This window comes from Diuraphis noxia, unplaced genomic scaffold (assembly GCF_037042655.1).
Source record: "Diuraphis noxia isolate RWA-SAM2 unplaced genomic scaffold, SU_Dnox_SAM2 contig0001, whole genome shotgun sequence".
NCBI classification, from domain to species: Eukaryota; Metazoa; Arthropoda; class Insecta; order Hemiptera; family Aphididae; genus Diuraphis; species Diuraphis noxia.
This window is the reverse complement of record NW_028301711.1, coordinates 73,933,217-73,958,841: the sequence shown is the minus strand read 5'-3', so window position 1 is coordinate 73,958,841 and position 25,625 is coordinate 73,933,217. Positions and strand designations below refer to the sequence as shown.

Genomic DNA, 25,625 nt, shown 5'->3' with positions numbered 1-25,625 from the left:
ATATACATATAATATTCCATTTAAGTTCTATTTCTGAAATACCTTAAGTAATAACACAAATATATTGATTTGATTAGGTATCAATTAAAATTATAAACATATAAAAATACTACTATTATCTGATCGTATAAACAAGTCAAAACAAATTTTTATTTACATTTATAAATTAATTATTTTTAAATTATATATATAATTAATTTTTAACTTATTGTCTCAACCAATATTATTTAATATGGCTTTAAAATTTTCTAAACTTAAACCATCCTTTGTATAGTCTTCATCAACTGCAGCGTTTAAACGAAGTAACCAAGCTTTTCTTAATAACCTAGTTTTTATGAGATGATCATTACATAGATTAAAACCATCATGATTGAATTGTGTGATAAAAAGTGATTTCAATCCTTCCAAAACATCCAGTAACTCTTTGTAATGGTACACATAATTAGTTATAACTAAATTAAAAAAATTTAATAATTTTTTAATAAAATACATGATTTAGTTTAACTAATAATAACTTACACATTTTTGAAGATTTCAAAAGAAGTAGTTTGCTCTTTTTTAATTTTTTTTGCCATTTTATGTACAAACAACCCAAGTTACCTAAAGATATAGCAATTTCTGCATTGTCTTCATCTAAAATCGATCTTTTTATTTCAATAGCTTTTAAATACATTTTTTCGGATTCCTGTAAAGATAAACAATTTTAGCAACTAGTATAACAAAGGGCATGGTTATTTCAAGTGTGTCATTTCAACTTTTTGAAAAGTATGCCAATAATTAGGTAGGATAATATGTATTGAACTATAAATTTATCATCAAAAAAAAAAAAAAATGTTTTCGCTACACTTGATAATTAATGTTTATATGTTTCCCATCTAATAATCTAATATATTATAAATATTATTGTATACTAAGTTAAAACTAAATTATTTTAATATTTATAGATACTATTGTACCTAAAAATATTATACATATATAAAATTAATACTAATAAAATCCTCAGTCAAACATAAAATATATAATATAAACCAAACTTTTTATATTTCATTTAAATAATACATTAATATCACATGACCATAGTTGCCGACCAACAAATTGCACGGTACAAAAAAAAATATAGTTAGATCAAAATGTAATGTTGATAAATTTTAGGTACACGTAAGCATACCCTGTAATACCTAAGGAAGTCACTGGGTTATTTTATATAAATAATTAATAAATCTATTAGTAATTAAAATATTAAACTAATATAAACATTACTTCATATTTTTTCTGACTTTGATAAATTTGACCTAAATTACTAAATGATTTTGCTGAAAGCAGAGTTTGTACTCCTACTGTTTTCAAAGTAATTTCTAAAGCGTTTGAATGGATACTTTCAGCTTGAATTAATAATTTCTTCCTTGATGACAACGGCATCGTCGTATGTCTTATATACCGTCGATTTCCTTCATTTCCTGAAACAATGTTTTTTTTTGTTCCTTTATTATTACTAAAGGGATTAATAAATTTAGAATAAAATATTAACTGTTTAAATGTTACATTAAAGTATATTTAATAGAAATATGCTTATTTTTAAAAATGATCAAAATTTAATTATTTGATAATATATTAGGTATATACTAATAATCAGGGTTCGGGACTTATAGCACTAAAAAGCACTAAAATATGCGCTTATATATGACCTAATAAACTTAAAAATATGCACTGAAAATGAAAATAAAATGCACTAAAAAATTTCAAAAAAAAATTAAAAATCATTAACAAAAAAGTTTTATTTGATATAATTTATACTAATAAATAGGTATATATAATATATTATTTTTTTTATATTTACATCATATAAATATAAAAAAAATTTGTAATTTAAATATAATTAGTGCCTTTGTTCACACACCTTGCAAAATAAACTGTTTGCGACTATTGAAAATATTGCCGTGCGTATTGCCGAGCGATACGAATGTAGCCTGTAGATAAGTACGCTTATCAGACGTTTTTCAATTAACCAACTACATGGTTTTCGATTTGTTGAGTAGGTATCTATAAATCAAATGCACGTGTTTCATTTTTGTGACAGATAACTACACAAATAGTATTACTACAAAACAAATTTTCGCAATTAATCATTCAACATTTTAAATAATACATTTTGAACAATTATATTAACCATCAAACATTAACCTTTAAAATATGCAAAAACCCCCAAAATATGCAAAAATATGCAAAATAAAATTTCATATTTTAATTCTCTGTACTGCAAAACGTATTTGTAGATCACTCTGTTATGTTTTACATCACCTATGAAGGATATGCAAATGCTATAAGTCCCAAACCCTGCTAATAATTAACTATTTATTATAAAAAAAAATGTTGTTAATTCAACTATAACATTGTTTGAATTATCAACAGCGATTATTAAATTCAAATTGAAGTGTTAAAATATCTTCTGCAAATTTAACTGTTGTAAATGAAAACTTTTAAAATTCAAAAAGATTTTGTCATTTTGCAATATAAAATAAAGGGATAAGCTGAATCTACATAATACATTTTATAGATTTAATGTTTAGTATTTCAGTTTTTTGGTATTATACCAATGGTATATATTGAGGATATAACATAAATTAATAAATAATAAATATACAGACCTGGCATCAATATATTAATTTGCATAATATTATGTACATCTCCCATTAGTTCATATGATACTGCTTTTTCTAGTATTAATGCTTTTATCCGTTGAATATTAACATGTAACATATAGGTGTATGACTCTTTGTTCATTGAACATGGTGAACTCAATGTTTCAACGATAAATATGCCTTGTTCCAAGCTCTGCCTAAAAAGTAATGATTGTTAAATAAATGTTAAATTTATAACCATACAATTAAATAGCATTTAAATGATTTAGTTTATTGTCTTACATAGCTTCATTATAGTCAGTTACTGATTTATAGCTTAAATATCGAGCATACGCATAATCAACTAAAGCAATTGCAGTATTTAAATTAAAGTAACCAAACAAATTCCGTGTACAGTCTAGTGCAATCTAAAATATAATTTTCTAATTCAGTTTTTAATTTTTTTTATCATTAGGGCTCGGATTTATATGTATTAAAAGAACCAAAATATGTAAATATATATGTAATAATAAATCAATTTATATGTGATTAAAAAATGAAAATATGGAATACGAAAAAATTACAAAAAAATAGTTTTATAAATCACACAATTATCTAATTTACTTATTTTACTACTATTATTTATCTTGATCTTGATCTTGAAAGCAATGCATACATGCTCAAATTGTCAAAGTTAAATGATCTACGGTTTGGTCATAACACAGATTTGTACCGACTGAAGGAGCGCTCGAATTCCACCGAGGTTATATGTGCAAATTTCATAGTTGCAATGTCCAAAGCAGTGAGTTCAGCTGGAAATATTACCCCATTCATTTCGCAATGTGTATCTCTAATTAATTATAGGCAGTCTAAGACAGGATTTTTATATAATACATTGTTTTGGTAATTGGTATTATTTTGTTTACGTACTTTTTGAAACATGGGAAATCGAATACATCGTATACAACTATTAATAAATCGTAAATTGTCGAAATATGTAGGGAAAAATGGAATTATTGATAGATATGTAAAAATATGTACTTATGACAAAATATGTAAAATAAAATATAGTTCATTACAATGGAAATCCCTTGAAACAAATTTATCACTTACCTAAATTAATTTATCAAGTCACAGTAAAAATATATATTTACATATAAATCCGAGCCCTTTTTATCATATATATTAATTACAAAAGATGCTTACCAAGTAACTGTGAATACTTTCTTCTGTCAATTCTGCTTTCATTGAGTAGAATGCTTCATTTAATAACATTTCAATATGATTGTTCAGATACATTTTATCTTTGAATGTGCGCAATTGATTTATCAAATTTTTAGCTGTGTTCAATTTGTTCAACACAGTACAAACCCTAATGGCATGATTTCCAATTAGCAGCCTCAAGAATTTACTACTTTTATCTCTAAGTTCATTGATAGCTTCAACTGCCCACGACCAAGCCTAAATATTTATTTAGTATAAGAATAAAAAAAATTGAATAAATCTCCAAGTATGAAACCTTATCAAATTCCAATAATGCACAATAGTACTGTGAAATCGCCACATAAGCATATGCCATACTAAATGTTCTTTCTTCTTTCTTTTCAATGATCTCAATAGTATTTGTCATATGTTTTAAGACCATTTTAGCTTCATCATATTTATGCAGCTTGGATACTACTAATAACCATCTATGGAAAATATTTTTTTGTTTTATCAACTATTATTTGAGAGTAAATAATTTGTAGTCTAAGATTTCCAATTACTTAGTCAGGCATTGGGTAATTTTCAACAATTCTAAGTTTTTATCAAGACAAACCCATTTTGTGGTAATTATTCTGTATGTGTGAGATAATACTTGAGCACACTCTTCTAGCCAGCCGGCATCACCAAGAAAAATTCCTACGCATCAATCACAATTTCAATAGATTTTCATCAATAAAAAAAAATCTATGTAATGTACAAACCTAATTTTAGACCTTGTTCAATTCGATGAAAAATTATTTCATGAGTGCTATCAAGTATTTTAATTTTCATCCATTCATCTGATAACTCCTTTGGAAATTTAAGTCCTTTCATTTGTACACAAATCTGTAAAAAGATTATTTTTGAATAATTATTAATTAATAAGACAGAAGTTGAAAAGTAAAACTGTAATTACTTGAAATATTGTAAAAAGTTGCCCTCGACAATTGGCAACATTCACCAATCTTAACAATAATTCCAAGTCAAAATGATAAGAAAAACTTGAACAATCAACAAATTTGGTCTAAAAATAAAATTACAACAAATATTACATTTTAATTATAATAAATATAAATGAGATGTATACCAAAAATCATTTCATACAACAAATTATATTTTTTATATACATTATACAATATACATATATAATTCTTCTATACGTTGTAACTCACTGGAGGTCTCCTAAATGAGAGATATCAAAAAACTTTAGAGAGTAGTCAGAATCATAATTCAATACATATCAAGTGCTATATGCTTATATCCATTCCGTCACAGGTGAATGACATGGACTGAGACATACCAAAATATAGAAATACCTATAATACCTACAGCACTATGTTTTTAATTTTTTTAATATGCTAGTGGTATATAAATAAACATTTCCAGATAAATTTCAAATTTGTAACCCTCTCAGAACGAGCATGCGCAAGACAACTTATTTTTTTTTTTAATAGCAACAGGTATTTTCAATACCAAATTCGGATAAACTGAATTTTTTGAAGGTCTTTTTGACCAATTAGCTCTAAAACCAAAATTTACTGAATGAGAGCCATTCAAATTTTAATAAATAATATATATTTACAATTCATTATAAAATGCATAAAACGATTTATAATTATTTATTATTGGTTACTTTTTGAATATTTTTACGTGTTATAAATAAGATTAACATACTATGGATATTTAATATTTAATTAAAAATGATTACAACTGTATATGTAAAAATATTCAAAAAGTGACCAATAATAAATAATTATAAATGGTTTTATGCATTTTATAATGAATTGTAAAAAATTGGTTAATGCATAAAATTAATGCAAAATATAATCTTGTTAATATTAATTTTAATTGAAACATTTATTTTTATACAAAATAGTTTGGGTTTTAAAGAATATCAACAAGGATTTATTTTTAATGTTTGTGACAAAGATTAGACCACACTTAATCAAATTGTTTGATTATAATTAGAAAAAAATAGTAAAAATAGCTTTCAAAGAGGTTTTCTAACTTGAGAGAGAAATCTAACTTAGAGAGGCTTGATTTTTGTGGGGATATCTGTCTAAATGAAAATTGGGGAATTCCTAATGACTACTTTTTAACATGTGGCTTAATGGTTTCTCAAAATGCTGAACTTGTTTGTCATGCTTTAAATTTATTAATAGATATTAAGATTTAATATAACAAGTTAAACCTACGATGGATGCTTAAAAATATATGAAAGTCTAAAACTTTTAGTTGTAAATTTTATATAGATAATTTAAATACTAATTTAACTACTTGTACTAAGAATAAAGCAATTAATATTAAATTCTTATCATATTGTATGCAGCTTACATAGATTAGATTTATTAGAAATGTTTTTGATGAAAGAAATATATCTTTGTGAAATCCAAGAAATATTAATTTTAAGAATGTAAACTCTAGCAAGTAGCAGTGTTAAGTCCTTACTTGATACTAATTTAATTAAAATAACAATAATATTAATAAAAATATAATAATATTAATTAATTAATAATAATAATAATTAATAATATTAATATAATATAATATTGATAATATTAGAAAATGCTATTAATAATAAATTGTAATAATGGATTTATAGTTGAAATTAGAATATCAACAAAATATAAGCATCACATAATTTTACTTCACAATTCAAATTATTATATCAAAACATATCTAGATAGAATTAATGTTATGATTATTAGATGTAATACACATTACAGTTAATATAATTTTTTGGCCAAATAATATTTAAATATTTTAAGTTTTGTATATATTTTCAACATATACCTAACAATCATATAACAAGGGTGAACATAATTAATAGAATTTATGAGTATATTATATCAATTTTGTAATCTTTGGATGTTTGGTCAGTAATTTTATATTTTTACTAACTTTATTCTTAAGTTGTATACATTTTTTAGTATATTTATTATGCATAACTATTATTTAGCATGGAAATTACTATAATAAAAATTGTAATTATTTTTTTAATAATAATTTATTATATTAGTTTTCTACTATCACTTGAGTGTCTTTGCTGACTATGTTTACATGAACCAAATTTTACCGGTTTTTTCCTGGCAGAGTTTACACAAAAAAAAAGTAATTGTAGTGAAGTTTACATGAACCTAGTCTGTAAGTATTGCATAACAAAAAGTAGGTTTGAATTTAGATGTATTCACAATCTCGGTCGTATACATATGTCGTGTACATTATTGTATATGTACAATATGTACATATACAGAAAAAATATTGAATACATCTAGGTGGCTTATATAAGTAAATATTCCTGCTTATATGATTCAACCTATTGTTTCATTAAATATTTACAATATATTGAAAAGAATAATGCTAAACTACAATAATATATTTGTAAAAAAAATTTAATTACGATACTTGTTGAGTGATGGCAAATTCTCCATGAATTTTATAAATTTCTGATCTTCTCATATCTAAATCGTAGAAAGAATTTGAATAATTGTTCATTAATGTAATATGTGCAAGTTCACGTCCTCGATCAAATGAATACAGCTCTTGGAGTAAGTTTTTATCTGGGATCGTATGATTATACATAAAATCTTTGCTACCATTGTTGACACGCAAGATCTACATGAAAAAAAAAACAAATATAGTTACTTTTGACAAAATATAATTACTTGTAAGAAAAAAAGTCTAACCTTCCATATAATTTGTAAGCTGATCGTTGGCTGTAATAACTTTAACATATTTAGGATATCTTTGTCATTACATAATTGATTTAATGCCATATTGTACAGCGACTCCACATTAGGACTAGAGTCATTCATTATGATCTAGAAAATAAAAATAATTCAACAAGAATGAAAAAATTTCATTTATCTACTATTTAATATTTTAGTATGTATAGGTGCGCTATGACGATTCATAAGTTTAGCATGTCGGTTAACTACATTAAGTTACCGACTGCAAAACAAATTATTTCTGTTTCACCGTTGCCTACTGTACCTGCCCACCTAGTTCGTGCTGTGGTCCAATTAACTTGAGAGTAATGACATAATTTATTTTGTCTTTGAACTCGTTAGCCGATTGACAAAAAAAAAAAAAAAAAGCAAAAGTAAATCCGCAACAATAACACACTTCCAGCACGAATTAATCAATCATCGACATTCGAATCATTCGCATTCGATCAAAACTTGTTGATGTTATAATCATTAGCTTCAGCTGTTTGAAAGCGTCTCTACAAAACACGTGTTTTCTCAATCACCAGTTGTACTGTGTAAGAAGAGGGCGAGTTACTCGCTATAATGCGGTCTGATTGGCTGTTTGATATTTGCGGTCTATCAGTGTTACACTACGCACAATTTTACTGAATTATCGTAAACAACCTATTTCACACAACGTGACCGTTCATAGAGTTCCCGCGAAAATACGAATTGTATTTAGTTTAATCCACTGACCACGGTAGATTATAATCGACCGTAGTTTAATCACTAAGATATATATTAGTTCATGGTTGTTACATTGATTAAGATTAAACTATTAATGAATGATATCTTTTCAGATTTCAGATTTATATTAGGTATACATACATAATACTTAGAGGACGCAACATCCCGCATGTATTGTCTCCATGTTACAAGTGTTTAACAGCAAAAACTGTTTCGCACGGGACAAAGACAGAGAAAGCGACAGTTATAACTAAGAAACGAAATTTTACTAGCACGATTCAAACAACCCTCTTACTAGTCTTACTGTTGGTTTCAAAAGAACATAGATGCTATAAGAATGGATAGGAAAAGCCTTTAATGGCTCTCCGTGAGGTGCCATGGTTTTTTTTTTTTTTTGAGGGGAACAGAGAAAGATATATAATTACAACTTACAAGAGAAGCAGACGATAAAAGGCTTTAAAAAGGTTATGTAACAAACATATATAATAAAAGATTCTAATGTTATTATATTTTATAGAACATTTGAGCTAATACATTTTAGAAATTAATAAAAACTATAATTTTCTAATTTCTTACTATTTTATTATTTAGTTATAAATTTTTTTATCAATAATAAATAAACCATTATAACGTCAAAAATTTTATATTTTTATATTTTCGTATTACCATATATGAATGAATGGATGGCCTATGCTTTGGATCACGAATCCGTTTATGGTTTCAAATAGGCCTTAGTTGGATTTGCACTGAATGTTTTCAATGTTTTCATCAAATCTGACAAAAAATCACGTATTACTAGCGCCCTCTATAGTCATTATAGAACTCTTATAACATGTTATCATAACTAATAATAAAAACCACAACTTATTCTAAAATATGATAATATTGTTAGATGGAATATCAAAAAAGCAAATAAATTATAAATTTATAAACATTGATTTTAAAAAATGTTTATTTAATTCAAGCAGGTAGTTCAATTTTAAATTTTTTTTTGGAGTAGGTAAATTAATTTAAAACATGATAACATTTTCGAAAATATTTTTTTTGAAAATTCGTTAGTATAAGTTAGTTTACTATCTATATACTATATAGTTTTCATAATTTTTGGCAAATGTTAACTTTTATTTTTATAAAAAATATGTAAAGTAAAATTATAAACAAAATCAAAATTCTAACTTTAACTATATTTTTAATACCTACACAATTATCCCACAAACTGTATTGCAATTTTTAATTTATATAGTACTTTAAATTAGGCAATTAAGATATTTTAGTGTAAACACACAAGTCACTTGACAACTTTAGTGTGTTAAGTTCGAAAATTATTTGCAAATAATTAATCCGCATATTTTAAATATTCCATATATTTAAAAAAAATACCTTATGATTTTTAAGCAGCACATGAAGATATAATATAACTCTACAAATTAATTTGAAAAATGTTATAACTACAAAAACTAAAATTTGTGTAACTTAAATGCGTGATAATATTTTTTTTAAACCACTACATTATTGTGTCCATTGAGAAAATAAAAATTATGCACTATAGTAATAGGAAAATTCTTTTTAAAAGTAACGAAAATATTTCTATTTTTTTCACTAAACTTTGTACTGTACTTTGTTATCAGATGTCATCAGAGAGAATCGCACATTTCGGTGCGGTGTAGGTTTAAGTCAGTATATTATTTTAATTTAGTAGAGGGACTCTCTCCAACAATTAGTTTGATATCAAATTATTGGGTTTGTTTGAACCCTTCTCAAGCAATTATGAAGTGCTCAAATTATTGTGCAAAAAATGCTTGTTTTGGATCAGAGAGACTCAAACCGGGCTAGATCTAAAGGGCCTAACAACAATAAAAAGCTGTCTAAAATTTGTACTTACTTTAACTGCTTCAGATATAGGGCCAACACATTCGTTTGTTATTAGTGCAACTGATGTAGGCTCCATTGTTTGAAGTGCAAGTGTCTTAATTGTTGTAATTGCAGTCTCTACTTCAATTTTAAACCTCAGAATCATGCGTATGGTCGTTAATTTTTTTAGATTCTGAGCGGAGCGATGAATGTATTGATTTTACCATGATGTGTGTTTTTTTTTTTTTTGTGTCTGTCATCACGTTTTGGGGCAGTAAAAATGCTTCGATTTTTGACTTCTCGTTCGATCAGAAAGTGAATCTAGTTGGTACTTTGGGGGGGTCAAAAGTAAATAAGTAAAACAGTAAAAAAAGTAATACTTTTCTAAATAATCGAAAAATTAAGGGAAAAACGGGAAAATTTACGCACACTCAATTTTCGACAAAATCGATTTTGGGTTTTTGATGTAACTTTAAAACAAATAACCATAGATACATGAAATTTTCACCTAATGTTTATATAAGTATATTCTATCCACCATGCAATTTTCAAAAAATTTCGACTTAAGTTGAACTATTCATAGGCATTTCAAATTTTCGATCATTATTAGTTTTTTTTAAATTAATATCGATAAGAATTTATTTGTTAGGCAGAAAAGCTTGAAAATTTAATACAAGGCTCTTAACATATTGTCTATTGTTAATCAATGTCTATTGTCAAATCTAAGATTTAAAAATTTAATACAAGATTCCTTACAAGTTTTTCAATCTTTATCACAAATAAAAATTCCACCGGAAATTCAAATTAAATTTTTACGAGCATTTGAAATTTAAATTTTTACAACATTGGATTTTCACTTTTAGCGATTTCCTTATTTTGGTGTAACTCTAAAACAAATTACCGCAGATACTTGAAATTTTGACTGAATGTTTATATAGGCGTTTTATATATTTGATAAAATTTTCAAAATATTTAGATTTGTTTTGAGCTGTTTACTGACATTTTAATTTTTCAACTTTTTTAGTTTTTTTTCTATAAATATCGATAAAAATTAATTTGTTCGGTAGAAAAGCTTGAAAATTTAATACAAGGCTTCTAACACATTGTAACAATAGAAGTTAAAAAATATTAAAAATTCGTAGGCACGATTTTTTTTTATAAGCATTTAAAGTTCAAATTTTGACTAAATACGTAAAAATTACGGCAATGTTCAAATTATCTTAGATAGAAATTCATAAAAGTTTTCCTTTTTAATTCTAAGATTTGAAAATTTAATACAAGGCTCCTAACATATTTTTACAATAGCAGTTGCAAAATAAAAGGAATACATAGTCACAATTTTTTTTTTAAGCATTCAAAGTTTGAGTTTTGACAACATATGTAAAAATCACGAAAATTCGCAAATTATTTCAAACTAGAAATTCATAAAAAATTTTCTTTTTATATCTAAGATTTGAAAATTTAATACAAGGCTCATAATATATTTTTACAATAAAAATTGAAAAATAAAAGAAATGCGTAGTCACAATTTTTTTTTTACAAGCATTCAAAGTTTGAATTTTGACAACATATGTAAAAATCACGAAAATTCGCAAATTATTCAAACTAGAAATTCATAAAAAATTTTCTTTTTAAATCTAAGATTTGAAAATTTTTAATAATCTATAATATATCCTAGACAGATAAACCGTCTTCGCTCAGAATCGTTTTTTGTATACAATGATATAATATCATTAGATTCAAATTTAATTCCATCCATTGCAGTAACCCACTTGTAACCTACTGTACAACAGAGCGACATACACGACTTACCCGCTTTTTTTAAATAATAAAATTATCGATTCTGGTATGAATTTGACAATCACGTGCCTTTTTTTATTGCGACCCCTCCAAAATCACTATGTATAATTAAAATTAAATTTATCGAAGAAATACATGAAACCATCTTCTACAATAGTTTCATGTCCGCAATTTTATAGCAAATTAGAAATTGTTCACAGAAGTTATGACCGATCGACTATTTGGCTGGATTACACCAGACTGCTTTATAGTTGATACACTACACGTCTACACATTCATCAGTTTATTTACATTCTTAATTGCTCCCAAAGTTAGGATTTTTGACGCATATGGGCATTGTGCCATTGTATAATTAAAATGATATAACTATATTATTATAATTTCATAAAATTTATACTATTTTAACATTTTAATTAAAAGTATCATTAATAATACTCCTACTTATTATTATATAATGTGATTATTTAAGTTAGAGTATTCCAGGTGCATTTAAGCCACATAGCTAAGGTAAATTAATAAGACAGATATTTTCTAAAAATCTTATAATAATTGTTTGTGAAAATCAATAGATAATTAGATTAAATATAATATAACATTACATATTGTATACATGCATTGTACATAATTCAAATAATTATACAAAGAATAAACTTGTAAATGACTGATAATACAACTTTATTAATTTACGAGTATTATATTTCATATTTGGTTATATTATTACAATGTTAAACCTACATAGACTTAATATATAACTAATAATTATATTTGAATTGCTAACTGGAGAAAGTGTAGAGGCCCGCTTAAACTAAAGTCGTACATATGTGGAGGCCTCTATAGTATAACTCAGATCAAGTAACTCCTATAGTTCGTGGTTATAATATGTTCCTGACTTATTAACACTGCTCCTGTGGGTATAATTCAATGAAAATCGACTCGAAATCGACACCGATTCAAGTACGCACCTTTCCAGCAACTTACGGTACCAAAAAAAAAAAAAAAAAAAAACATGAATTCTAACTAATTCCAGTTTTTTTTCGCAGTAGTATCTGGACGAATACGCATTATGCTACCGCTACGATAGCCACCGCTGAAATACCTAGCTATACCTTTGGGTAATACATCAATACATAATATAGTATAAAACGAAGTCACTTTTTTTCGAGATTAACGCCGAAACGGTTCCACCGATTTGGCTAATTTATTATTTATTATATTCATAATTATCAGTATAGTTACTAAACAGGAACTGAATTTAAGATGAAAAATACACAATAGGTAAGTCATCATACATTCATGAATTAAGCAGTCAAATTCTTAAAAGGCGATGAACAATAGCCAATAAACATATTATTATAAAATATTAAACCACAGATCATCATACTAAAGCATTTCATTTATTTAATCAATAATATTATAATTATTGTGTATTACACTAAATAAGCAGAATATAATTGTTTGCATAGTATTGGTTTATTACAGCTTAATGATTGATGATACATTATTAAAAAATAATATTATAATAGATATAGCGTAATAATACGATATATTACTGTAGTTAAAGCAAATATATTTCTTATGACTGCAGAAGTTACTCTCGATACAATATGTTAATCTAGAAGGTACTATGTGGTAATAAATAGATATAGATAGATTGAATTCCGATTTTTTTGTAAAACAATTTAAAAAATCAACACTTAGAAACGTATAGCTAATTTGACATATTACTTATATAGCTAGTATACTTAGACATACGCGTATAACTGCTACATGACTGGGATTTGTATTCAATAAAAAATGTAATATCCCTACCTCATTATTATGTTGTTTAAATAATTCATATAGATACATATTCTTCAATTTATTCAACATTATAACATTACTTACATTCAAATTACCTAGTTGAACCTATAGTTCACTTACATATTTTAGAATTTAAAACCATGTTATTTGAATTGAACTTTTCAGTAAAAAAACAAATAAGCATAATAAGTTCATAATATTGTTAGGGTCGGGATTAATATGCAAAAAAAACATAAAATTGCACTCGCAGATATATAAATATGCAATAAAAATCACTTATTATTTATAATCAATTAATTTATAAATTTTATTTTTAATTTATCTGTTATCATTATTTATTAAAAATCATATTATAATATGTAATATATTTTTTAAGATATAAAAATGTAATATTATATCAAGGAATTTATTATTATGAAATGTGTAACAAACACAAGCAAGAAGCTACACGAAAATTAAATATTTCAAAATTTAACATTTTAACGATTATCACGATCATCTCGTAGCATATATACATTTTGACGTCTTGTACTTTAAAACATTTTTTTCTAAATCACATAATACAATATTAGCGTATAGGTAATTAAAGCGAGAAAAAACTCCAACTGATGGTTTCTGAATTTTGTCACAATCAATAATTATACTTCTCTCATTAATTAATTATTAAACTATTAATTTGGAGTATTTATGATTTTTTGACGGTTTATTTATTTGCATAGAATTATACTGTAAAATAAAAAAACATAATGGTACCTACAATTTAAATGTTAATTTCCAATTAGTCAATTTTTTTTTTTTTATTCATAGATATGTAAGTAATATGCATTCCCTCAGCTATATGAAAATATACACATTTAATAGCATTCAAAATTCTAATTCTAATATATTTGCTTTTAAATCCAAGCTCTGGTTATTATTATAATATAATATTTAGTAGCTCTGATAGGATCTACGACTTATACGAATTTGCATATTTATTGATTTGATTCAGAAACCATAGTTAGTCAATTACAAATAACTATTATAAATAAAATATTACATATTGATTATTTTGAACATATACCTACATGCATACATAACATTTTTTTGCAATTAAGTATTATTTACTTTTTGCAAAAATTCATGTTAGGTTAGGTTAGATATTATTATTTTTGTATTTTTTCATAATATTATTGAATTGACATAAAATTATATGTAACATGATATTAAATTGATACCTAGGTACCTATTCTTGATAAAAATCATTTATTTATTTCTAACATGTTTTACAGATCAACACTATTATCATTAACTTATTGGTGAAATAAAAAAAAATATAGTAGAAATATAGTATTAATATGTCGGTCTTAAATATTTTTTTAAACAATTTGTTGGGGTATTAAATTCAAATTCACTGTCCTATCAACTTGTTAGTTAGTGTCATAGTCATCACTCGTTATCATACAAAAACCAGTCATTTATTAATACTATAATATGCACATAAATGTATAATGTGAATACACAAAAATTCAATCAATGAATTTTAATACTGTGATGCACAATATTATGTTCAGTTATTAAGTTATTACAAATAAAATCAATACAATTATCTATCATCTATGTTTTATAGGCTTATATTTATAATAAACAAAGTATACACGATAAAATATAATTAATTTAAAACGATATAAAATAACTGAGAATGGTACTTAGATATTTTGAACGATCCTGGACGCTCCAACGTATGAATGTGTAATCTTTGAAGTATACAACCAGAAAAGAACTTAATAGAATTTTCAGAATTCGCTTTCGTTTAACGATAGGTAGTTATTAATTATTATTGTTGATAAAAAAAATACATCTCTTAAGAAATTATACCAAATGTTTTCTGAAAATATTGAGGGCGGTATCAGCTTACTCTGTTAGCGTGCTACTGTTTAAAAAATTTAATAACACCTTCATGTTGAAGTGCACCGAAGAAACTGTAGGGATTTTATTAAAAAAGATAGTATGGAATTATTTACGTGTATTATGATTAATTTAAAATTATTTAATGAGGTATGCTTAAATAATTAAGAAAAAGGAAAAGGGACTCAATCCGCCTGACTCCTCCTAAAAACAAGTACTGCTTATTGCTTATAATACACTTATTTTTGAAAATCATAAAAATTTTTCATACAAATTGCAAATAGTGTTGACAACGTTTGATTCTCACAACAGAACTTTTTAAACCGAGTGAATTTCCAATCATTGCTGTGGTTCTATTTTACATTGCGTTTTATTTATCCTTAAACTTAATAGTTGAAGACATTCCCAAATATTATAATAATAATTACTATACATATTAGTAAATACAATAAACATAAATAACCGTAATAATAATAAAGATTAAAAATACAATGACAGCTACCTATGTCTAAAACATAATAATAATAATATGTCTGGCACGTGGACCTAATGTATTTATTATTGTCAAACGTCACTCCCGGTTCAAAGGGCCAGTATTTATTAAATAAAACAATTTATATTTATCATTATTCACTAATAATTTTCTTTTTACAAAATAATAACGATACTAAGATAACTTATTAAAATCATCACATAATGTAAACGGCTTAAAAATAATTTGTTTTAATTAAACGTTAAACTATAATGTTAATATAATAATATTATATTGAACTGTACGTCACATTTAACGTTACCAGTGTAACGTTATATTGTACACTTAATCTAGTAATAATTATTATCAATAAGATAATATTAATTTAATGGAAGACATTGTGATTTTATTGCTTTTGTATAAAACAATAAATTATATCAATATCAATGTTACAATAATAATAAAAATTAAATTAAATTCACTCATAACGTTATCGTACATAAACGTAATGTTATTTACAATACTACCTACCTACGTTTATGTCACTCATCTCTTAATTTAATAGATTTAAGTGAGGTAACACAAAATCAGTCTTCGTAATCGATCTTAAACACTAAGAAAAAGTCGATCGGCATAATTGTTTTTTTTTTTTGGATTATATCGCTCGACCGACCTTTTTCGACTTATAGTATATAATCTTAAAGTTAGTCATATGTTTCATCGTTTTGTTATTCTTGGTTGAATAATAGATAATACACTTATCGTGTGGGAAAAAACAAAAACTTAAATTACAGCCGTTTAACTAGCGTACAAATAAAACGAAATCACAATGCACATGCCCAATGTATATTGGTAATGATTATAATGTTACATTATATGGCTAAGCAATAAGTTTTGATTTTCTAAATTCTTGAATGAACATTTTGCATAATTTAGTTTAAGTACCAACAATATTTGCCGGGATGATAAACAAACCAGGTATAAGCGATATACGTCGGGGACTGCAGACAGTAGTTAAGTATATATATCATGAGTATAAGTAGATCTGGCGTCCGTTCGTGCGACCGATTTCGATCGACTTTAATTTGCTGAATTTACCATCGGCCTGCGAATAAAATTTTCTGAAAATATAAAACGGTTTAATGCGATTGTTAATGTATTACGTTTTACTTTTACTATGAATCGGTTATTCGAATAATTGAAGTTGTGTCTCACCTGATAGCCGAACTCGAAATGTATCGTAAGATAGACGTCTGCGCCTTTGAGGTCTCTAGCCTTTCCATTTTGTTATCTAAAAATTAAAAATCATTATTACCGCTGTTAATAGTTAGCACTTGAAACGGTTATAACACTTCTAACACACACATGTTTTTGTTACGAACTCAACAAATACGTTGGTATTTTGACTTCTAACTATTATAATTTTGAACTGCACATTTAGGTACCTATGTACATTTTATTAGCCCCGCTTAAAAAAAACTGGATATGCCCCTGAAAATCGTACACGAAACAAATAAAACTATAGGTCTGTTAACTTTTTATTTCACAATAGTTACAATGGTAAATAAAAAAAAACCAAAATCTAGGCAAAAATCTGCAGTAGTTTAAATAGTTACAAAAGAAATTGACGCTATTCTTATGTATACATATTTTTAGCTGATGTAAGAAAAAGTCCGAAAGATAAACACTTGCAAACAAAACTTATTGAATTTTAAATTCTAAGCGGAGAGATGCAAATGCATTGATTTTACACTAATAATTTTGTTTTGTTCTGTTTGTATTATTTTTCTTAGTAATCTGGTCTATAATTGTTATTAGTTAGATTTTCAAAAACGTATATAATTTGTAAGAATATATTGTAATGAGTGAAACATTTTAAACAAATAATAATACGAATTTGTAACTTAATACCAAGATTCTGTAACTTTGCATAAATGATCTAACTATTTATGACCACAAAACAAAAACTGTAAGTTCATAAATAGAAAATTTCGAATGTCTAGAAATGTTAAAATAAAATCCTATATAAATAGGTATTTTAAATATTTTATCGTTTCTAAAAAATTTTAATTTGTTTATTAAGTGAAACTTCAAGTCTCTTTTGTTATTTATTACTGAATTACAAAAAAAAAAAATTGATTTACTATATACTTATCTATTTAACCCATTTTCTGCTGTTTTATTTAGTTTTCCACAATTTTCAATAATTTATTTTTTTTAATACCTAAAGTAGATAACCTTAGTAGGTTAGAAGTTTCTAATTGTTGATCATTCAATTACCAATTTGATCAAATTTTCTACTAGAAACTATTTTCAAAGTTCAAGATTAAAGAACATTTTTTTCTGGCAATTACAAACAAAATATACGTACACATAATGTACCATTAGGTATAAAACCACTATACCTATTATACAACACTAAGAATTCAAAATTTAGTGAAATTCTTAGAAACTACATTTCAAATTTCAATATCGATTTTTATAATGAACTTTAGAATATTACTGATTATACAACTAGCAATAATTAATATCAGTATTTATTATATTATAAGGCATAGTATTTATATTGATTTTTACAATGAAAGATGCGTTTTTTTGTATCTTAAGATAGGTACTCTAAATAATATATAAAATTCTAACATTTTCAATTTATTTCTCATAAATGTTTATAAAATATGTTTTATTTAATAAAAAAGTCTAAAAATGTTAGTTTTTTTTAAACATTTAAGATACTAGCTCTATTTTTACAAGCATTTTAAAGTTAAAATATTGACAAAATTTGACAAAAATTGCATATTATTTTGTAGTTTAAGCTAAAGCTTGAAAATTGAATACAATATATTCATATAAGTACCTAGTTTATTCTGAAACTAAAAAATCTAAAAAATATACAAGCATATGTTTTATTTTATAAACATTTTAAATTCAAATGTGCACATAATTGATCATGTAAACGAAAAACAATAGTTTTAATTAAAAAATATTATTTATTAGGACGTGAAACTTTTACATATATTATCATCAGGGCTGTGAATTTAATTTACTAAAAAACCTTAAAAAATGCATTAAAAATGCCAAAAAATGCAATAAAAAATGCACTTAAAATGCAAAAAAAAAGGAATATAAAATGCCAAAAATTATAGTATAAACTTCATTTAAAATGGTTTTTAATTTAATTTTTATATTTATTTTAATATTAGGTACAGGATATTAAACATTAGTACAAAAAAGTGTTTATTTAATAAAAAAGTTGATTGAATCTGAATTAAGTTAATGCTATTCACCTGAAACATTAAAAAATTTTTTTTTTGTATTTATTTTTTTTTAAATAATAAAACAAACTTAAAGATATTTGTTTCTGGGTACTTGACATAATATATACAACCTGTGTAAAATAAAAATAAATGTTTTCAAACAAGTCAATTGACGGAATTTGGTTAAAAATACTATAAAATGAACTAAAAAAGCAAAATATGATCTGAAAATGCGAAAAAATGACATAAAAATTAAAAATATGCAAAATAAAAGTTTCATAGATGGATTCGTAATTACATAATTCAAATACAAAGTTATGTTTTATAATCACCAAAAAAAAATTCACTTTCCTATAAATTCACAACCCTGATTATCATATTTTATACTGACAGATACACATAATTATATTTCCTAGACATTCAGATTGATTTTAAGCTATTGCCTATTTATACCACGAGCCTGTGAATCCTATGGTAGACTGTATTGGCTCAAAAGTTAACACCAATAAAAAATTATATAAATAATAATAATATGTACTTTGTAATTAAAGAAAGTAATAATTAAACACTTATAATAAAATAAATGCAACGTTTTCAACAACATTTAAATCATCCTATCATAATACTACGTAGTTATAAATTGTAATCCAATAATATGATACCATTGAGTTCAACCTTAACATTACATTTACCCACTACTCTACACCTACTGGCTTCTGTACAGCAAATATAGATGCTGTACCTATTTACTCGCTTTTTTTACTTTGTTACCATACTGTGATCTATAAAGGTATTGGCGTATTGTTGTACCAATTCCTCAGTGTATAGTTGGTGCGTGTTTTTTTTCTAGTTCACAAATATTGAGATTTCCACGAAACTCGATCATACCGTGATCATCGTTACAACAGTGGTATATATACCACAGTTATAATATGAGCACCAGGGTTGCAAAGTGTTTTAAATATGTATTTAAAACGTTTTAAATAAGTGGATTTGTTTTAAACGTTTTGTACATAAACGTTTAAAACATTTTATTTAAGACAAAATATTTTATTTTATGTAACTTACAACTTATATTTCGACAGAGATTATTCGTATGAACTATGCAGAATTGATAAGAATATTAAATGTTTCTTTGCATTTTGTTTAAGTATGGGAAATAACTTATAATAACAATAGACCTAAATACCTTACATAGTTAGTAGATATACGGTGTTTAGTTTTTACTCTTTAGTGTTTACTGTTTACACATAAGTAAAGTAACTTCGTTAATTTTCATGTAAATGTAGATGTAGCCATGTAGGCAACAGGTAACTATAATTCTTTATTTTAATTTTTTTCTTAGTGTTGATGTTGAATATTGTTTAAAAGTTAAAACATTTTTTTGTTTAAAATTTTAAAGTTATGAGTATTGAGTGATTGACTAATGACTAGGAGGTTGATGACTTTTGAATTTTTTTTCCTTTGATTCTGTACAATGCTATCCTAGCTAAAAATTTGTTTCATGCTCCCTTGATGCAGAATATTCTAATTTTATTTAGAATTTTTTTGCATTTTTAAGCATTTTTAAGCAATTTTATCTATAAATGCATTTTTTTATTTTTTAACGTAATTTTTCCACATTTTTAAGTCATTCTTTCATCTTTTATGTCATTTTTTTTATAGTTTTTATACAATGTGGGGCATCTTTCTCAAATTTTAAATTAGAGTAAGTGTTAAACCCAAGTTTGGAAACAAATTTAATTTATTTAAAATTTTAAAATCTAATTTTGGATTTGGATATATCGTTTGACACTTTGGGTGTTATTTGTTTTTGTTGTTTTTATTTATTATTTTTTTAGTGTTAGTGTACTGTGTTGTACGTCTGTACTACAATTATTTACAGTTAAATCTAACAAAGATTTTTGAAATTTGTTGTTACTGCCCTGCAGTAAAAAAATGATTGTTGAAAAAAGTTGTATATAGTTTAGACGAAATGTATGTTCAATGTAAACAAAAAGAAACATTTTTAACAAAAAATGGCGTTTAAAGTAATGTTAAAACCTTAAAACTTAAAAATACATTGTTTAGAATGTTTTAAAGACATTAATAAAACAAATTTTAAAAAAACTGTTTTTTTTTGCAACCCTGTAGATGAGCACTATATATAAGATATGTAAATGTTGAAGTGTACAGTACGATACTAAGTAATTTAAAACAGTGTTCTATTGAATATCTATAAAATATGATAATATTATTATAATAATATGTATAATGGAAACTTTGGAATTTCGGCTTTGTCTGGACCACGAATACAAGTCAAACAATGAAAAATGGTGATTGAACAGCGTATACAATTAGTAATTACGACATCTATGATTGAAATCAATGAACTATACGATTTTTAAAACAATCATTGCCTCACTGAATAATAATGATATCGACTGGGATACGATGTTCTATTTTTTAACACTAACCCTATACTGTATGATGAACACTAACTTGAGTAATGAGTATGATATACCTACTAATGCACTGTGTAGAATAAGCATTTAAGAATATAAGAATGTGTTAGATGTATAGCTAAAGAATGTTAAGTATCATGTTAATTGTAATTTTTGATTGTTTGTTTAACTGTTAAGTTTAATTAAAGTGATCGGCCCCTGACTAAGTACAAATTAGAAATGATATTTCTACGCATGTATAATGGTTATTGCTTATATTTATTTTATTTATTTGTATAATAATAAGCTTATTATAAATTATTCGCTAATGTATACACAATTTTTTTTGGTGTCTGCGTTTTGTTGACACAATGACTTGTCAGCTAACAGATGAGGAATTAAATAGGATAAAAACAACACGAAGAACACTTTTCAAAAAATAAAATACTAAAATTGAACTCGCGTAATATTGTAGGTACCTATTATAAATATTTTGCACAAGTGCGCCAGATTGAAAATATATATTTATTAATGCATTGCGGTGATGAGTAACAGCAGTACGCGCATCATGTTTATTGTTTAAATCATTTGTTATATCATTTTATTTTCGTTTTCGGATTTTACTAATATCTCAATTAGCGACCCATATGTTTAAAATATAACACATTATATTATCTGAGGTTTTTAAGCATCTATATAATATACAGACTTTCAAACTGTGCAATATGGAAAACCACACTATATTTTGTAATACGGTAAAGTATTAGCTCCCTCACGTGTTAAACAGATCCATTAAAAGCTTAAGCCACGCGCGCAAGATGTTTGGAGGGGCCAAATCTAAAATTAACCCCAACCCTTAATTTAATACCGCGTCAAGTGTGAACCCCTTGTTAAAAAGTTTCTATAGCTACAAAATCCACTTAGTGGTCTCTCCTAAAATTCGATTTAGCAATACCCAAACAGAGAAAAAACAAAATACGCGTAGAACGAATTGTGAACAGTGGTATCCGGTAAATAATTTAAAATCACGATAATTATGGCACCTATAATGACTTTTATACCGACCAAGTACTTATTTTTAAATGAAATGGACATATATGTGCAAGATAATCATATTAAATTTCCATTAGTTAATATTGTGTTCCGTGGAAATCCGAAATATGCAGACGACTGCAGCAACAGTAGCAAACATATTATATTATAATCATATTTTGTAATTGCAAATTCGTTTTCTTATTTTATATTCAGCCGCTCTTATTTTCTATAATGTTAATATAAATTTCATGTTTTATTCCGTAATCGGTGTTGTCCATTTCTATTTTCAATACCTAAATGTAAGTAATATTTCTTGCAAATATAAGTGCATAAATGCATAATGCTAATGAATATTAAAAATTGACACTTTTAGGAATGATATAAAATATGAAAAAGATTTTTTGTAAGGTACTTGCATACAAATTACAAATACATTCCCACAATTCGCAGTTTTAATTTAATCAGTTAATTACATTTATTTTACCACTTTCATATAAAAAGTTTAAACATGTACTATTATCAGCTATTAATATAATATAGATAACTGCAGTTATTGATAATAATAATAAATTATATAATATATTATTAGTAATACACACGAGTAGTATGTCAGTGTTATGTACTGATGTACAAATACCTAATTGTGTTTAGTTTTGCATGATTTTTAATTTGATTATTTTGTCATTGATGAATTATGATTATTTGAGATTAAAGTGATGTAAATTTATAGTTCTATTTATTCCTATAATAGGTACCTTATTAATATAACTAATTATTAGGAAAGAAATCAAATCATTGATATTTTTTGTATCGTCTACAACCCATTAAATGCTTTACTTAGAATCTTTAATACTTATTATGCATCACTTATAAATTACTACGTTCTATTCTAGTTTTAGATTATGAATTAGAAAAACTAGTTCATGTATGTGTCATAAAAACTGTTTATACTTTGAATAGGTACCTAGTTTCTACAATACAGTAGTTTTCAAATAAATTAGGAAAAGCTGCATAATAACCATAAATTATAATATTATAATACGGTATAGGACTATCGGTACAAGTTTGTGGAATTATTGTTGGATTCTCTATAACCCATAACTAAATTATAAATTATAATAGACGTATATGTACATCATTACCTATAGCACAACAATATGTTCCACGAGACGTATATGACTTCTATATATATTGATATATATTATCATCAATACATTATTGACATGAATTAATGGTGAAAATACAAGTATGAAGCTAACTATGACAATCACATGAATTCATAAATAGTTTTTGAGTTTGAGTTAACATAACTTTGATTTATTTGAACTTGAATTGTATGGGTATTATAAGAGTAAAACTCTTGTTTCTATAGACTCCACTTATAAATTAGTATGATGAATTATCCAGTATTTAAACACACCTACTAAAGGTTTAAAATATTTTTAATTTACTCAAAATATCATTGAAATATGAAATTGTCTATATCAAGCCTCTTGAAAATCGGCCGTGTGTGGATCAAAATTGGAACTATAATAATTGTATTTTATATCATTGAAGACATTATATCCGTCTTACATTCTAAGTAGTTATCTTCATAGCAGTTATTGCACTTATTATGAGTATTATGACACATACACATAAAGCACACCGTAATAACCATATAATTTGTGCTCTATACGTTTGCATATGAGTATTACCATTATAGGGTATCTGGAATATGGTTTTTCAGAATAACACATATAATTAAATTATACACTCAACTAATACAGTTGTAGCCCATCTAACATTATAGGTACTTAATAAGCATATAGAAAGCTATACTTTTTTAGCTAACTCGTACTTTTTAATAGTCAATAATATAACTACTACAATGAAACAATTATATGTTAATCCAAGGAACAGGTCGAAACACATATTACAAATACTTTGCTGAGATTAAAATAATATTAAACTAAAAAATAGGCTTAAACTTTAGTATATTATATAAATTAAAATTATACATTCAATCAAGAACTAGAATTAAACATTTGAATAATACGTTCAAACGGTAAAATACCTATGTATTTTAATCGTTATGAGTTATGACATATTTCTTGTGAAAAATACTTTTTCTAAGTTTTATGACTTAAAACCACACTACTCGCAACCACAATGATACTTGGTTTACACAAGCATAAATTATACACTAAATATATTAAATGCGCTTCGTGACCATATTATAATATGATATACTTATAGTTTAATATGATATTATGTCATTTATGCATAATTTGTGATCTCAATAATCGGTTAGGTTAGTCGTAGTTATAGGTACTGTGGAGGGTTTTTAACATTCTCGTTAAAAATATAATCGAATACACTGAATACAGTTTCATTTAAATAATTGCGATCGCAAAAAAAAATTAACTATAATACTTACTTTTTTTTCACACAATATTATACGCCGTGTTGCTTTCGCGGTTGAAGCTTCCAGTCCGTCGCGAGCGCTTTCTAGGACGACCGTAGTAGTTAAAGCAGTGGATGCGGTGGCGGTGATACGACGGGGTGGTGATGATGACAGTGTGGAAGGGTAGGGGCGGAGAAGGTGGAAATTTAAACTAAAAATTAACGGAAGACTGCAGCGGCGGCGGCGAACGCCGCGTGGATAGGAACACGACGAACGTGCTGTAGCGGTGGACGCCGGCTGCAGACTCGGGCGAAAATGATAGCGAGCGGATGGTCGGCGGCAGCGGGCAAAGTCACGGCGATGGGAAGTCCAGAGGGGGTTGGGCCGTCGTTTCCGTGACGACGGCGCCGGGTGGGCG

At 25.8% G+C, this 25,625-nt stretch overlaps 1 protein-coding gene and 1 long non-coding RNA gene across 2 annotated transcripts; both read right to left on the bottom strand.

Annotated features, from left to right (window-relative positions):
* Positions 1 to 24: 24 nt before the first annotated feature.
* LOC107167641 (amyloid protein-binding protein 2-like) lies at positions 25 to 8,644 on the bottom strand. The gene is made up of 13 exons (XM_089216103.1): positions 7,865 to 8,644; positions 7,550 to 7,684; positions 7,269 to 7,478; positions 4,780 to 4,887; positions 4,586 to 4,709; positions 4,385 to 4,520; positions 4,138 to 4,309; positions 3,825 to 4,079; positions 2,922 to 3,046; positions 2,646 to 2,836; positions 1,261 to 1,457; positions 520 to 685; positions 25 to 452 (listed from the first exon to the last, which is right to left on the bottom strand). Exons 2-13 carry the CDS (start codon positions 7,676 to 7,678, stop codon positions 214 to 216), a joined length of 2,052 nt encoding a protein of 683 aa, XP_089072229.1. The 5' UTR covers positions 7,679 to 7,684; positions 7,865 to 8,644; the 3' UTR covers positions 25 to 213.
* A 4,681-nt stretch (positions 8,645 to 13,325) lies between these two features.
* On the bottom strand, positions 13,326 to 25,532 carry LOC149061646 (uncharacterized). Its single transcript, XR_016189306.1, has 3 exons — positions 25,241 to 25,532; positions 17,325 to 17,400; positions 13,326 to 17,230 (listed from the first exon to the last, which is right to left on the bottom strand). It is a non-coding gene; the product is annotated as an uncharacterized LOC149061646 (long non-coding RNA).
* Positions 25,533 to 25,625: the final 93 nt, after the last annotated feature.